The 17,780-nt window shown below is 42.6% G+C and overlaps 1 protein-coding gene across 2 annotated transcripts in view; it reads left to right on the top strand.

Annotated features, from left to right (window-relative positions):
- LPAR1 (lysophosphatidic acid receptor 1) overlaps positions 1 to 16,463 on the top strand; it is a 109,240-nt gene extending 92,777 nt beyond the window's left edge. For both annotated transcript variants that reach the window (XM_080940205.1, XM_080940206.1), the window contains exon 4: positions 14,171 to 16,463. In XM_080940205.1, the coding sequence (XP_080796331.1) occupies positions 14,171 to 14,472 (302 nt within the window). In that variant the 3' untranslated portion in view covers positions 14,473 to 16,463. The remainder of the gene's footprint in view (positions 1 to 14,170) is intronic.
- The last annotated feature ends 1,317 nt before the right edge of the window (positions 16,464 to 17,780 follow it).

Consider the following 17,780-nt stretch of genomic DNA (forward strand, 5'->3'; position numbering starts at 1 on the left):
TTCCCCTGCCCCGCCAAGTCCAACTTCTCAAACCCAGAGAGGCGGCTGTTCAGTACAGTTAGTGAAATCTTACACTTCGAACTCAAGAAGCGGGAAAACCCCAAGTTTCTCTGGACTTGCATCTCCTAGGATTCTTGTGAAAGTTTTCTTTTTTTATGCTGGGAACTGAATGCATGCTAGACAATCTTCTGTCTGTTTTAGAAACCATCCGCTTTTATTCTGAAGAACAGCCCTACGAACAGATTAGAGAATAAAAAAAAAAAAAATGCTTGGACCAACATTTTGTTTAGTGACTGTTGTCACTAAGTATTCTGCAACTTGAGATGCCCCACCTGGAGCACACATGAACAAAACAAAAATTATAGGAAGGTTACTAAGAGGAAGGTCTTGGGACTGCCCCTGGGGTCCAAAGCCCTACTGTGAACTCTATGAGTACTGTACACACACACACACACACACACACACACACACACACACACACACTTTCCTATTTGAGCAATATTTGTATTTTAAATGGACATGCACTGATGATTTTTTTCTCTTCTCTCTTCTCTCTCTCTCTCTCTCTCTCTCTCTCTCTCTCTCTCTCTCTCTGACTCTCTTTCTTTCTATTTCTACTCCTTTATGAAAGTATGCCAGACTTTGAATACCAATCTGATGGTCTCATGGAAGTTAATTTAGGGGATTTCTGAACTATAGTAGACATTCTTTTCCCTGTTAATTTTTTGAAAATCTGCCTTGGATCTAACATGTGCAGATGAACTGAGGTGCCGTGAATTTTTAGCAGTTCAGTTCACCACTAAGTATATACATTAAATGGTGGCAGTGGCGAGCTCTATGTGACTTTAGAGTTAATTTTTAAAATGGTGATGATGGTTAAAAAATCCCAGTAATGAAAAACTAGTGAAACACTCTTTTCATGATATCCGTTAGCCATGACAAAAACCCATCTCCCGTGCAGCTTCCTACAAACAGGCTCTTTGTTTACAATAAGTGGGCAGGCAAGGATGTGCGTCTCTTTCACATTCTCCAAGTGGAAGAGGAGAAGACAAAGTTTCATGTAGCCCAGGATGGCTCCAAGCCACCACATAGCCACAGATGACCTTGAACGTCTGATCCTCCTGAGTGCTGGGGTTCCGTGTGTCCATCATGCCTGATTCATGCAGCACTGGGAATCAGACCCGTGGATTGGTCCCTGCAGAGCAAGCAGTCTCTTACCAGCTCACCCCCCTGCTAGCCAACTCGAAACAAACCGTAACTTTGTAACGATTCATGCCGCCACCGCCACCACCACTTCCGTCTGTTACAATAAAACTGCTTCCTAAATGTCTTTCCCTGTCCTGTCTGTTTTCTGTCCACTTTTCTCTCAAACCTGCTCCAACCTGGTTCTGTTCTCATTGTGGCATTCAGCCGTCATTAGTAACCTTCTTGGTACTAAAGCCGCCTTTAAAAGTTGCTTTCACTCCAGTCTTCTGCTCACAAAACCAATCAGCAGACCCAATCACCTAGACGATCAAAATGCCACCTTCCTGTGTTCAAAGGCGGCGGCAGGAACACTTGTAATTGTAGTGAGCAGCCATTACTGTCACTACTTGTCTCTGCCTGTCCCCTTGGTCTCCAAATAGCACCCCTTCTAAAGGGCATTGCATCCACGCTCTAACTTGCTTTGGACATTCCTTCCAGAACCTAAGCTCAGTGAGGACAGAGAATATTTTTTTTCCTCTTTGATTCACTGGTGTATCTCTACTGCTTCAAAAGGCATTTGATACATAACATATTCATGTTTGCATGAGTTTTAAAAAAAGAAAAACAAAACAGAAAAAGTACAACATCACCCTAGGGTCGGTAATTTAGCTCCTCCCAGCTACCAATAACCAACTGTTTGTTCCTTAAACGTTGTCCCAAGTTTTCATAAAGGCATAACTGCATTATCTGATAAATAACGAATGCAAACAAAGAAAACATGGACGTGTCAATTGACTATTTTCCTAAGGTTCAGAGAAGGCAAACTGAAAAGAAAGAAAGCTTGGAAATCACCAGCGGAAACAAACTATCTTTAAAGCCTTTGTAGTCAGGTTGCTTTGGAAGAACTTTAGGCGCCTGTAGTCTTAGCCTTTGGGAGGCAGGCAAAGAGGGTCACCCCTTCATAGCTAGAGTTAGAGTGAAACCTTGTCTCTAAAACAGAAACAAAAATTAGGGGGCAAGGTAGCTCCACGGGTAAACACTCCTTCCACCAAGCCTGGTGACTTGAGTTCAATCCCTACCTCCACACATCGGGAGGAGAGAGCACACACACATGGCTGTCTAAATACTGATTGATTGCACAGTTTAAATAAAACTTTTCCTTAGTTTAAAAAAAAAAAAAAAAAAAAAAAAAAAAAACAAGGTGTGTGCTAACCCCCACAAGCCATTTGCATGGCCCCACACAAAAACACAAAATAAAATTTTACGTGTGATTATTTTTAGAAAGACAAAAAGGAAGAAGAAAAGAAAGAATTTTAAGTGCTGACTCCATATTGGAGGAGCCAAGTTGGAAGTCGTTTGTGAGGGTTAATTGCTGTGGTTTTTTAGCTTGGGAGATGACACAGGACTTCAGTCAAAAGACCCAAGTCCAGATAAAAAGGCTGGGCTATGTTTCAAAGGATTGGCAAGTGAATATAAATTTTGCTTTTCAAGTTGAATATGATGTCTAATATATCATCTTTATGATGTTTTAGACATTTCTAAAATGAGTTGGCTATTAGTCTCAATTGAGGCCCATGTTGTGCAATTTTTGGTTGTTTAGTAGCAAATTATACATATTTCACATTGTGTTCTTTTTTAACTAATACATTTTTTGAGATCATTTGGTAGCAATAAAGACAGAATATCCTACTTTTCGAAATGGAATATGAGTTCACTTTTTGTATGCAATGTAATTTGCTTTATTTTCCATGTCGTTGTGCTATTTTTAATTTTTTGGAGCAAACAGTATGACGAATGATTGCACATCATGTGTACAATGGGCGGAGACACTTGTAAGACAAATTCTCAGAAATGATATTGCTACAGTTTATGCGTTAAAATTTACATATATGTAAGAATGTTCTGCCTGCATGTATATCTGTGTCCCGTATCCACATCTGGTACTGGAGGAAGCCAGAAAAAGCTATCAGATCTCCTGGAAATTAAGTTACAAACAGTTGTGAGTTGTGTGCTGTGTGCAAGAGCAACCAGGGCTCTTAACTCCAAGACACCTCTCCAGCCTCTACATTTTCTTAATGCATTTAGGAAACACTGATTGATGTTGCTTAGGTTTTCTGTGCTGTAAGAACTTACTGGATTATATTTAAAGTGTCTTGTCATAGCTGATCCACCAAAATTTTCACTCAACACCCTTGGTTAAAATAACCGATATTCATGCAGAAAAAAAAAAAGATTTATAATGGTAGATAGGAAATCTTAGTGAACACACCCTAATACCCATTTCTCAATTGAATAATTTTTTTTTCTTCTTTACTTTTTTAAACCTGTGTTTTTAAGATTTTGAAGTTTCTGATAACGGGAGATATCTTCTGCACTCAGTTATCACGTTCTAGCAGAACAGACTGTCCCTCCCTTCCACTCTGTCAGGAATCTGTTCTTTGCAAAGGTCAACCCAGGACATCTGGCAGCCAGAGGAGACACAACAGATCTCCAAAAACAATCACATTGACAACTTCAGCCATACTTCCTTTCATGTCTTTTGGACCACTAGAAGAAGAATACACGAGATAAACATTTTTAGGTTGCAAAAACCACACAAAATTTTCTGGAATTGCATTTGGACCAAACTGATTTTTTTTTAACCTTTTAGCAGGGGGGAAAAGGCGAATAAGTGAAATTTCCATTATGTTTCTATTCCTCTGAAGTTATCCTCTAAGTGGTTCGTATCGCGTTGGTCCATACAGGTAGTTTGTGAACTGCAAGGATTAAAAATCCACCAGATTTTTGTCTTTTGCTATGTAATCTTTGAGCGTTTGCAGCCAGATTTCAGTACTTGGCTAGACCACACATCATTTTGGAAAACTTTTAATTCATAGCTGAAAATTAAATATGTTGCAAAACCAGCTATAAACTTCCTGTTTGTGTTGAACTTTTGAAAGGGAAAGATTTGGGGGGAAATTCAGTTATCCCCTTAATGAGATAAATATTATTCAAATCACCTTGGTAACAGCTGGGCTATAGTCACGATGTGACTTTAGCATTAGTTTCTAGTTGGCCGATGTTGGTCTGGAACTGACAACAATAATTTTCCTGGTTTTTAAGAAAACCCTTTGTAAGTCTGTGGGGTGGCAATGACATTTGGCTGTTAGTGGGCAGCACACTGTCACAATTCAGTCTCCACTTGTACTCCATCCTTACTCTGAGACAGAGGTGGATGTGCTGGAGAAATCAATATACAGGGAGGAGGGGACAGGTGTGACCCATCCTAGCGTGGCTTAGACTGCCATACAGCTTGTTCTCTTGAAGGTAAACTAAAGACTTTCCTGTTTTGTGTGGCAGAGAGAGACCTCAAGGTTTGTGTTCTACTCCTGAGTGTCTTAGAGGCTAGTGGAATTAGTGTGTGTGTGTGTTTAACGGATGCATGGCCCTGGGTCGCCATGCTGATTCTGATTGTTCCTGTGGGTTTTTTCCAGTTGTTCGTGTGGCTGTCTAACGGCATTTGCCTACCCACCAGGTTTGTCATCACAGGTTATGTAGGTGTAGGTGACATACCAGTTTTGGTGGCAGTACCTTACGCATTATTCCCACAGAGAAGAAGTCCTCTATGTAGACTTTTTGTTTGCAGTGGGAAGTCACCTCCTGAAGCACGGTACCCACCAGTGTCCTTGAAGGTAATGTGACAGCTTCCATGGCAGCAGTGTAGGAAACAGGAAATAAACTGGCTTCTAAGGGTTCTAGTTGGCAGCTTCATAGATGGGAGACAGTATTTTATTAAGTCAGGATGTATAAAGATACTGTGATATATATAGTATAAAGATACTGTTCACTGAAAAAAAATCTCTGAAAAAAATTTTGTTTACCTAACTTTCTTTACCCATCACTAGCAAAAACCATAAGTTACCCAGCAACAAAATGAAATGAACAAACAACAGCTAAAAGACCCAATGTTGGATTTGGGAAAGAAGTCCTAGTGTGCCTCCTTAGTTGCCAAGTAAAAGCAGGATTCTGAAAATACAAAAGAAAAACGAGGACTCTGTCATATCTAATAGCTGTCATAAAAGTAGGCCATAAAGAACAAAAAGAATAAAGAAAAAAAAATCACTCAGAACAAAGATGCAATACTTTGTGGTAAAACTTCCCAACATAGTCCATGCAGCAATTCTGAACAAATACCATATATATATATATGATATTTGAATATATATATATATGAATTGATATATCATTGGTCTCCTAAGTAAAAGGAAATAAAATGATAGGCATGTGTAACAAAAAGGGTTGATGAACAGACTTTATTGTGGGATGATGTATGCTCTTTCATTTACATATTTTAGGGAAAATTAATTCAACAAGTCTTTACAGGTACTGTAGATCTGGCGCTGTGCAGAGAGAGAGTGATGCCAGAGAAAAGGTGTAGATAATACCGGCCTTGTAAATAACAAGACAGGACAACTGGGGCGGCTTCACCCTTTGAGGGGACACAGAACTGAGAACGTAGGAAATGAAAGGGACTTTTTACTTCATTGTAGAAGACATCCTGAGAGTAATGGCAGGTGAAAAATGAGCTGAGGTTAGATTGAGGTAGAGGTGGATAATCACCGGGACCAGCGTTAGGGGAAGCGCCACACTGAAAGTCACTGAGAATTATGAAATCAGTGCCGTGTGACACTGTATATTAGCAGACAGACTGGAAACGCTGTCTCTGCAATACTCCATTCTTGAACACGGGTGTTCTGAGAGAAAAGAGTTTTTGGCTTGTGCAAACTTTCTACAAAGAATGCAGTTGCGTAGACTCTTGAAAACAGGGGAGGGAGAAGAGATACATTCCATAATCTGTGGACTGGTGAGCAAGCCTTTGCCACGTGGGCCTCTGGGAGGCATCTCAGAGCTAGACAGTGGCATTCCACACCCACACATCAGTAACAGCAAAGTCTAACCTGAGAGTGTTTCTTTATGGCCACATCATATATTGTATCATTCAGGTAGCAGAAACACGGCTGGGCTGTGTCTTCCTGGGCTTCTGACTCATCCTGCCTTTCTGTTCATTAAACTTCACAGACACTGGCATTTATCTAGGCAGGTTAGTTTATGCTGTCATAATGGAGGCATTTTTAATGTTTGATGCCCCCTTGTTCATCCTATAGCATCTCTTCAAAGACTTTACAAGCGGTAGTGTACCTTCCAAGGGAAACATTGTATGTGGGTTTTTTTTTCTTTTCTGTGTATGATTGTTTGCCTGTATGTATGTGTACCATGTGCCTGGTACCCACATAAGCCAGAAAAGGTCATCAGATGTCCTGGAACTGGGGTTACAGAGGATTATAAGCATATAATCACCATATAGGTGCTGAGAATTGAATGTAGGTTCTCTGCAAGAGCAGTAAGTGCTCCTAACCACTGAGCCATCTCTCCAGCCCCCAAGCAAACGGTAATGACTTTCCCCCCCCCTTGTTTGGAGTACTGGTTAGTTGGCTGAGACTTTCTAACTCTTATGGAGAAGACACATTGAATGTCTATTGCATACCAATTCCCATTCTAAATGCTAGCGGAAAAGGCACGGGAGGAAAGCGTTCCTTCTTCCGCGAGGAGTACACTCTTGTCCATAAGAGCTAAACAGAGGCTGCCAAATAATTTTGGACATGCACAGGGACATGAGGGTAGTGAAGTGGAGTAATATGTCGGTGCAGGGAGACTGTAATGCATACTCCTCTCTGTTTCAGATTTCCGTGTGTTAGTAATGCCCGTTCGCCAAAGACAATGGGCAGCCTGAATGGCCAAGGACAGCCTTTGAGAGTAAATGCTATTCAATACCAAGCAGACACGAGGAGCCCCCCAGAGGAGGACTCCCTGGTGAAGGACTTCTAAAAACAAAGAGATAAAAATAATCAGGTTGTGTGGGTAGAGCCTCGTGAGTGAGCCCAGAGGTTGTGAAGAGGCACCCACGTGTTATGGCCCACCGTGGTGACTTCAAGCAAGAAGGCTTTGGAGGACTTTAAGTAGAAAAGTAACATATTGGGAGTTGTTTTTTTAACAGGTCGTTCTGGCCATGATGTACCTCTGAACCTTAGGGAAGGATTGTGGAGGAAGAGGCATTGGTTAGGAGTCTGTTGCTCATTTTAGCTGGGGTATTGACAGTCCTAAGTGGTTTTGATTGGCCGCTCAGCACAGTGAATTTTCTCCACAATAGAAGACACTAGCATATACATCGTGGTGTGTGTGTGTGTGTGTGTGTGTGTGTGTGTGTTAGAGCCTGTACTAGCATCCAGAGAATTCATGGAATACTGCCAAATGCTGAAAGAGTGCAGAGCACCAGAGGGAGGGGCGCTGAGACTCTCTTGAGCAGAGGATAGGCTGCAGTGCTGGATCAGGCTAGAACCGGCTGGCTGTGACCCTGCCGTGGGCGTGTTAAGAAGAGAATAGTGGCTGCTCCGCTCTGCTGTGGAGGTCATTGTGCTGCTAAGTCCCATGTCTGTACTGCAAGTGAGCTCTTAGGAATAAGTAGTGAAAATACTGGGCCACGTTCCACAATAGATGTAATCATGAAACTCTAAGTGTCTGCCATTCATCATGGAGAGGAAAGGGGATGTGGGGGTGCGGGTGGGGAGCAGCAAGCTTGCAAACTAGCTATCTGGGTGTCTGCTGTAGTAAATAAGAAAGGCCCTGCCTCAAAAACGGTGGAGGGCAAAGACCAACACCTGGAATTGTCCTCTGATGTCCACACATGCACTACAGCATGGCTCTAACCACATTCACACATAAGAGCACACGTACACACAGACACACAAGGACACCACACACACACACACACACACACACACACACATGTGCAAGGGCTACAAAATAGGAATAGAAATGCTCAATATTAACTAGGTGGAGTAAAATTGGTGTTAAGATACACCTACAACATTCGGATGGAGAGACGGCTCAGCAGTTAAAGATATATTTTGTTCTTGCATAGGGCCTGGTTTTGATTTCCAATACCCATGTCAGGCAGCTCACAACTGCCTGTAACTCAAGCTTCGGACGTTCAACACCTCTGGCTTCCAAAGGTACCTACAAAGGAAGCATCCGGTCACACGGACAAGTGTACACATGATTAAAATTAAGTCTTTCTTTGAAAGATAGGCATAAATATATGAATTTCCAATGTACAGGACAAACAATTTATGATCGAGGTTGGTCTTCTGGAAAAAGCTTCATCCCAAAAGGCTGTCATAAACTGGGACTGGTGACACAATCTGGAATCCCAGATGCTCAAGAGGCTGGGCAGGAGGATTCTAAGTTGAAAGCCCACCCAGGATAAATTCGGGGTCTACCTGGGTAACTTCGTGAGAATCTCTCTCAAAATAGTTTAACATTTTTTAAATTTAATTTAGATGCATTTATTTTGTGCTTTATCTGCATGTATACCTTCATGTCAGAAGAGGGCATCAGATCTTATTACAGATGGTTGTGAGCCACCATGTGGTTGCTGGGAATTGAACTCAGGACCTCTAGAAAAACAGCCATTTCTCCAGTCCTCAAAACAGTATTAAAAGACATTGAAGTTACACCTCATTTGTGTGTAACAGTTGCTGAGCATTCATGAGGCTCTGGGTTCAATCCTCACTGTTGCCTAAAATTACTTTATATAGTTACATCATAATAACCTCATGTAGTTACACCATAATGGCCTCATGTAGTTACATCATAATGACCTCATGTAGTTACATCATAATGACCTCATGTAGTTACATCATAATGACCTCATGTAGTTACATCATAATAACCTCATGTAGTTACACCATAATGACCTCATGTAGTTACATCATAATGACCTCATGTAGTTACATCATAATGACCTCATGTAGTTACATCATAATGACCTCATGTAGTTACATCATAATGACCTCATGTAGTTACACCATAATGACCTCATGTCATAATGAACCCTTAGCTACAGGAAGATGAATAAGCTTACTTCTGTCTATGGTTCAGGACCTAACTGAGCTTCTTTTAAGAGGTTAGATAAGAACAGATGTGGCAGAATCAAAATGGACCTTCAGAGAAGAACTGAAACTTGACTGGGTTCTGGGATACACTGCCCTGCCTAGAGGGAATACAGGAATTCAATGGCACTAGGGGAAAAATAGTCTCCGTAATCCTGGTTTGAGAAATGAAAAGAATCAGGCCATGGACATGTTACCTTGGGTGCAGGGCTGGTGTGGAACTGGCTTACCTTGACTTGTTCAAAATCTATGGAAGTCCTGAGTTTTTTGAGAAAACAAGTTTTCCATCCTAGGCCGAAAAGGCTTTCTGCTCTGCTCATCCCGACTCTTGGGCTCTCTCCCTAGGGATCTTCTCTGGCAAAGATCAACCCGTTAGGAAACAGGAAGATGGGCTGATTCGGAGAGCAGGCGGTGAGCGCCATGCCGCTGGTGGGCTGTGTGGATTGGAGGGCAGGTGTGGTCATGTGACTGTGCTGTGCAGATATTCCAAAGCTGCTCCCCCTCTCTGCCCTGTGCACCCACATTGCCGCCCCTCTCCTTCCATCTGTCTTCGCAGGCAGCAGGCCCTCCCAGAAAGAATCAAAGCTTGTTCAAGGAAAGGCAACCCTCAGGCACGTTCAAAGCCTTCTGTCTCCATCTTTGTTGTGACTGTGACAAGTCATGGGGAACTTTCTACATACTGAGAGACAAAGATCCCAGGACTGAACCTTTTAGGAGCCTAGCAGGGTACTGGATTGGCATTTCATTGATGGAAGTGGGGAGCAACAGTGGATAGCTTCTTGCCCTGATTCACACACACACACACACACACACACACACAGAGGAATCTATACAAACACATGCACATACATACACATTCACACAGACACACAGACACAAACACACACACAGATACAGACATGCATTCTCACACATACACACTCACACACAGTCACATACACTCACAGTCATACACACAGACACACTCACAGACACACAGATGTACACACATACACTCAAACACAGTCACTCAAATACACACAAGTATATACACACGGACACAACATACAAATACAAAGACACAATCACACACATATACACTCACACCCAGTCACATACACACACAGACACAATCACACACACACACACAAACACACACAAATGTAGACACAATTTTATTTATCTCTATCATTTATTCCTGTCACTAATCTGTATCTTATGTGGAAACCTGAGGCCAGTGAAGTTAAAATGGAGGCCGTTGTTCTTTATACATCGCATTAGCATTAGTGATTAGCATTAGTGTGCTAGTGATAGGCTGAGAACCAACGCTACGCTGGAGACTGAATGTCTTAGTCAAGATATACCAGGTCTTCACGACCTTAGAGCTCGCATCTCCTGCTCTCCTGGCTTTACAGTATGTAGCCACAAAGTTTCTATTTTTTCTCTTTCCTGCGTTTGTTTGGTGCCTTGGTCTGGAGAGTCTGTCATGAGAAGTCGGCCAGAGGCAAACAGCACCAAAAGCAGTCTTCGCTCTGGAGTTGTACATTATTTTTATTTTCCATCGAGTAAAGTGAGGCACCAAGACGCTGCAGAGCCACGGGGGTGTGATGTCGCTTCCTGTGTTCCCTCGTTCTCTTCCTTCCTTTTCTCCTCATGTTCAGCTCTGGGTCCTGGGACTGTCTGTCAGTCTGTGCAGTGAGCATCGTAAATGCCAAGTCCCCATGGTGTGTACCATGTGTCCCTGTCCTTCCTGGCTGAGGATCCACCCTGGAGCCCTGTGACAAGCTTCCTCCTCTGTGACACTTGAGATGGAGCCGGGGAGTAGACGGTGTAAAGACATTTGCAAGTTGCTCCTCATGCCCTGTGGGGTAGGAAGAGGGATGATGCTTCTCTGCCTTGCAGATAATGAAATGGCGGTTTGTTCAAGTCATCCAGACGGCTTACAGGTGCACATCCAACACCACAGTCTGCACGCGGCCTGCAATGCAGCTCTGGAGGGTGACTCCACTCCCAGGGAAATCGGTGACTGAAGCAAACTCCATTTCAGAGTCTGCATTCTCTGATTTGGGAGAATGGTCTCCTTGGGCTTTCCAGCCCTCGCTCCTCCCCTACACTACACTGTTGTCTTTGGGTCAGTGTGATCCAGGACACCACTCTCCCCAAAGAGAAGGGAAGGGGGAAAGGAACGGTCCATGTGATCACTTTTTGTCCCTCCCCTTCTTCCTTTCGTCTTCTCCGCTCCTTTCCCTCCTTTCTTTTTTTCATTCATCTGTTTGTTTTTGAGACAGGGCTTCTCTGTGTAGCCCTGGCTGTCCCGGAATTCACACTGTAGACCAGGCTGGCCTCGAACTCACAGAGATTCTTGTCTCTGCCACCCAAGTGCTGGGATCAAAGATGAGTGCCACCACCGGCCAGGCTACCATGACCAGTGTTCCATGTGGAGTTCTGAAACTGCATCACCAAGACACTGTATTGAATCGTGAAGATTCTGAGACTGTGTGGTTGACCCGATCACACTGTCTACTGCATCACCAAGACATTGTATTGAATCGTGAAGATTCTGAGACTGTGTGGTTGACCCGATCCCACTGTCTACTGCATCACCAAGACACTGTATTGAATCGTGAAGATTCTGAGACTGTGTGGTTGACCCGACCACAGTTATAAAAAGCAGTTTCTTCCACTGAAGGAGCAGAGAGAGGACTCCAAGTGTCTGCATGAAGTGTTCACATAGGTTAGCTTCTGTCACACTGTGGCATTTCCCACTTCCTGTGGCAAAATCTAACAGGGTGTTTCTTTCTTTCTTTCTTTCTTTTCTTTTCTTTTTTTTTTTTTTTTTTTTTTTTTTGGCTAAAAGTCTCTTTTTTAAGGTCATCTCTTTCCTGAAAGGACCTTGCTCTTCTTGAACTTTTACATTTTAAGAAATTATAAACAACCCAGGACTGTATTTAGGTTCTCTTCAGATCAAAGTCAAGCAGACAAAGCCACTACATGAGAATAAGGGTGTTTCCTTTCTGTTGCCCACAGGGAGAAAGAGGTAGTTTTATTTAATATATATCTGTCTGTGCTTGTAGCCAGCAAAGCTCTGAACTTGAGCTCAATAAGAGCTTTGATAAAGGAAAAGGGAAAAGGAACTTTTAGAATTGGTTTTCCATTCATGGTGTGTGTGTGTGTGTGTGTGTGTGTGTGTTAAAAGCAGATGAATAATGGGACTGCATTTTTCCATCTAAGCATTTTCCACCCTGAGAATAATTTCTTTCCTGGCTTCTCAATGAATAAGGCATTATTTCTGAAACCCAAGAGGCATTCCTTTGATTTCCCTTCATGTTTAACTTTCTGAGTGATTTTCAATAAAGGAAATTCAAGGTCTTGGAAATGAAGGCTCTTCTAGCATTTTTATTGAGGGCCAGATGGTGCTGTGGCTATTATCTGCTGATATTTGGAATACTGTTTTCCCTCTCTGAGTAGTGTCAAAGGTATTCTATTTATACAAAAAAAAAAAAAAGAAAGAAAGAAAGAAAGAAAGAAAAAGAAGAAGCACTTTGGATGTTCTTTAAAGTGAACAACAGTCTAAAACCAATACACATTGGTGGTTCAGCAGGAAGAGCTTGATGGGGTACTTTTTGCTGTGTTTGTTGTTTTTCACTGCTAAATGGTGCTACAGGGGAGAGAGAGAGAGAGAAAGAGAGAGAGAGAGAGAGAGAGAGAGAGAGAGAGAGAGAGAGAGAGAGACAGAAAGTTCACATTCAAAAATCTCATTCCTGAGGACAGCACCACTGTGTCCATCTGAAGATTCAAATGCAATCGGGGTTCTCCCTGCTCACCCTCTGTTCATTAGATATTGATGATCCAACGGGGCCTCTTAGCTGAGGCGTCATGGCACGCCTGCCCCGGGTGGATTGTTTCTTTAGTCGAAGCCCAACATAGTCGTCAAGGTTAATCAATCATTCCATGGCTTACCGAGTTCCTCAGATCCAGATGGAAAGTGATCTCAGACACTACATAAGAGGAGATATATTTTCCCATCTGCATTCCCAAACCAATTATAATTATAGAAAAATCTGGGTAACTCAGAGTATTTGTGGGTCGGAGGACAACTGAAGCGTAAGATTTAGTAAGAAATACCCACGTGGCAGACTGGAAGGATAATGCAACGCTTTCAGGGATGCGGATGTCAGAGCCAGGCTCCCAGAGCAGAGGATCTGTGACTGGCTTCCTGTCTGCCACCTTCCAGGATCCTGGTCTTTTAAGCAAAGTGTTTAATCTTTCCGGGCCTCAGTTTCTCTGTCTGTACATGGAGATTTAGTTTTCCCGATACATGTGCAGATGAGGTGAGTTATCCTTTGTAAAGTGCGCACAAGAGCTGTGATTGTTGGACCCAAAACTAAAGCCTTCATCCTTGGCAGCTGTCTAATTGCATGCCACGAAGCTTGGAATAACAATACCGTTGTTGGGGTTGTTAACTTGCACTGGGCGATTATTTTCTTAGCATCCATTTGCAATTTATAACCCAACCCAGGAGGGAAATAGGCCACGTCTATTTTTTTCCAATGAGAAAAGTGAGACAAAATTCAATTTGCCCAACCCACCCAGTTTCTTAAATGGCAAAGCAATGATTTGTGCGATGGTGAACAGAATCTTCACCTTTGCTAAACACGGAGGGGTGTGTCACTAAATGTCTAACTCTTGAACCCCAAACATCTATACCCTTGTGAGATTTTTTTTTTTTTAAGATTCCTAATGAATTTTCTCATGGAGAATTTTAAAAAATCAAATAGAATGGTTTGCTCAAAATTACTTATATTATCCATGCATCCTTGGATTTAAGTAGGACTTGAGTCAACAGCATATTATTAAGGTGACTATTGGCTTTGATTTCAGAAGCAAACCTCCGGGATCGGTGGCTTTGGTGTCAAGATTTGCAGAGATCTGAGGTCCTGTCACTATTGGGTTACACGCTTCATAATGATATTTCTTATTCTCCTTCTGACGCTCTGATTCCTCTCCTGTCGCCACAGGTGCCTTTATTGTCTGCTGGACTCCGGGACTGGTCCTGTTACTGCTGGATGTGTGCTGTCCGCAGTGCGACGTCCTGGCCTATGAGAAGTTCTTCCTCCTCCTGGCCGAGTTCAACTCTGCTATGAACCCCATCATCTACTCCTACCGCGACAAAGAGATGAGCGCCACCTTCAGGCAGATCCTGTGCTGTCAGCGCAACGACAACCCCAATGGCCCCACCGAGGGCTCTGACCGCTCGGCCTCGTCCCTCAACCACACCATTCTGGCTGGAGTTCACAGCAATGACCACTCTGTGGTTTAGAAGGAAGCCAGCCGGCCTCTGTGGATCTGTGAACCCCGCCCTACCCCCATTGCAAGGTGGGGAGCCAGAGGAGATGAAGACACTCCTGTATTTAACACTAACCAATGGCAGTATTTGTCCCTAGACCCGAGAGAACTCGAGGATGAAGTTGTTTGATAACCCCCATCTTCTCCTTTGGGAACAGAAGGGGAACGTCTTGCAGTGGAATTTGGAAACGGACTCTGGTGTGAACGTGTAGCCTTCACTAACTAGACTTAAAAGATTTTCTGTGGTTTGGCCTAAGCCAGGAAAAAAAAAAAATCTGCTGAATCGAGTACACAATTCACACAGGCTTCCCTTTTAAAGAACAAACAACACGTTGCATTTATTAATGAGTATGTTTATACCTGATAGCATGTTTGTGATCGGAAAGACTGCTACACTGACATAAAATTTTTTCCACGATGGAGGAAAACTATAAATTAGGATGATTTTTCATGTCTGTTTAGAAAGCAAGCACGTGATGTGTGTGTACAGCATGCTGTTCTTTAAAGATAAATTTTCTAGGGAATAGAAGAATCTAGTAAAAATCTGTATTCATTTAGGCTATGGAAGAAACAGTATCTTAATCAATTACCTTTTAATTAGAGTAATAAGACATACATGAAAGGCAAAGGAATGTGAGCTTGTCACCCGGAGAGTGTGCACTCTGCAAACGTCGGGGAAGATGAAATGCTATAGTGTGTGGTCCCTGCATAGTGAAGATACCCAAGTGCGTTCTCAGTGCCAGACCGTGTTTTAAAGCCTGTGGTTTTCCAAGTTATAAAATAATACCTACTTACTATAGAAAACTTGAAAATTGCAGAACCGTGTGAAAAAGAAAAGAAAAAGAGAAAGATTACTGTTATGACAACCCAGAAGTAACTGCCTTTCCAGCTCACCCATGTATGCCTGTAGACATATCATATGCCTCTTTACATAATTGGGTTGATTTTGTAAAATGTTTTGTAACTTTTTCTTTCAGAATTGCCAGGTTTTTTTATGGCTTTTTTTTTTTTTTCAAAAAAACAGTGTTAGCGGCTATATAATATTCCATTTAATGGATGCAGCTCAGTTATTTAACCATTCCTGTATTGTTGACTAGGTTTTTAATTTTTTTCATTATTATGATATTGGAAGAATCTTGTGTACATAAAACTTTGCCAGTATCATTGATGATTTATTTACTTAGGATCTATTCCCATGAAGGACCTACTTTTGAAAATGTGAAATGTCCTCATGTGTTTTTCACTTTATAAAAAAGGGATATTCTACTTTCAAACTGCAGGGGTAGCCATGCTGACAGAAGCCCAGAAAGTACCTTTTTTACATAAGAAACACAGTGGGTACTTTAGTTGAGACTGAGTTCTTGACTGAGATGTTTCCCAATAACCAAGAGGCCCTAACGCAGCTAGCAAATTTACTTTAGTGTTTTTGAGGAAGTGGTGGTCCTCTTCTTGGCTGTTGGGTAGAAGTAAAGAAAACACAAAGACATCAAACATCAGAGGGAATCCAGCACTTCCTGGGTGGGGTATGTCAGCGTCTGGCTCCAGCAATCGCCCGATAGACCTATGTTCAGAGATGCCCAGTACAGTGTCTAGGCAACTAATATCTCTATTGTCATGCTCTGAGGAGCAGGAGGAAGAACAGTCCTGAGGCAGGTGTGCGGAGGTCAGGAGGATGTCAGAGAAGGAAGTCCTGCAGAGAGTGGCATTCTGGGAAGGAGGAAGGCGGGGTGTGGCTTGTGTCTAGACAGAGGGTAGGCATGTGACCAGTGCCTGGTGGGAAAAAATGAGTAGATGGAGAACCAATTAGCAGTAAAAAGATTTTGCTCCAAGTTTACACGAAATGCAAAGAAACTCATGTTGGAAATGAGTGAAATGAACTTGGACTTATACTGCTTGCCCTCTTGATGGGGGAGGTAAGGACTGTTGGAATTGAAAAGCATACTAATTGAACCTTAATAAATCGTTCTCAATCAGTGTTCGGCAATGTGTGGCTCTGGTCTGTGCTTTTTCTATTTTCGAGAAGCTTCTGGCTTGTGCTGCGTCTCCCACCCCGCACCCCGACCTTTAACAGCGTGAGGTGACCCAACCAGGGTTCCTCTGGCTCAGTCACTGGTTCTTGAGCCCTCCACTCGCACCCCACCCCGTGAGATTCATGAGAGACATGTTACCTCAACAAAATGACTTCTGGAGCAAGGTGTTCTCAAGAGTTTTAAAACATTATTTATTTCGTTTGAATAAAATGTATGTAATAAAACAAAAACTCACATATCTGAATTGGTCAAAAACAAACAGAGGGAAAAGATTCTTCAAGAAGGCACAAGAAACAGAGACCCACATGCTTACACACTTGTCAAGATTCCCATAAAAACACTCAACTGGAAGCCACAACATATATATATATGTAAGGAACCTGGTGCAGACCCACGCAGGCGCAGTGCCTTCTGCCTCAGTCTCTGTGGGTTCATAGGAGATTTGAGCGTGTTGCTTTAGAGAGCCTTGTTTTGTTGGTGGGTGTCCTCCACGCCCTCTGGTTCTTATACTGAGAGGAGAGACTTAGTGAAGATGTCCCATTTAGGGCTGAGTGTTCTAAGGATCACACTCTGCACATTGTCTGGCTGTGGATCACTGTATTTCTTCTGTCTGCTTCAGGCAGAAGCTTTTCTGATGATGCCTGAGCAAGGCATTGTCTATGAGTAAAGCAGAAGTTGTTAGTAGTGATTTTATTGTTTGTTTGTTTGTTTTCAGAAGTATTTAGTTTTACCCTAGGTCCTTGGCCTACTTAGTCCCAGGTTTTTGGTCGCCCAAGCACTGTTACATAATGGGTTCCATGTCGCAGAATGGGCCTTAAGTCAAATCAAATGTTAGTCGGTCTCTCCCACAAGCTTTGTGTCACCTTTGAACTGGCGTATATCACAGGCCATGGGGTTTGTGGATGAGTTGGGGATATACTGGAACATAAGGGTGAAGACTCTGTGTAGGCACAGCTCAACTTCTCCATGGTCAGCAAGTCCTGTAGGTGATGTCTTCAGCAATGGAGCCTTGGTGTCAATCTGTAGAGAACAACCTATATAGTTTTGGCAATGTTCCGCATCATTTGGAGAGTTAAGTACAGTGAGACCCCCTTTGTCCAACAACTTAATTAGATACAACTCAATTCCAATATTGGTAGCTTCACTGGTGACAAGAGATAGCCATTTACGGCTGTCCCCCTCCATTATTTGGTGATTTCATTTAGATTGCCTCCATATATGTGTGTATTTTAGGGAGATTCTGCCCCTCGAA

Source organism: Micromys minutus (assembly GCF_963924665.1).
Source record: "Micromys minutus genome assembly, chromosome: 28".
NCBI lineage: Eukaryota > Metazoa > Chordata > Mammalia > Rodentia > Muridae > Micromys > Micromys minutus.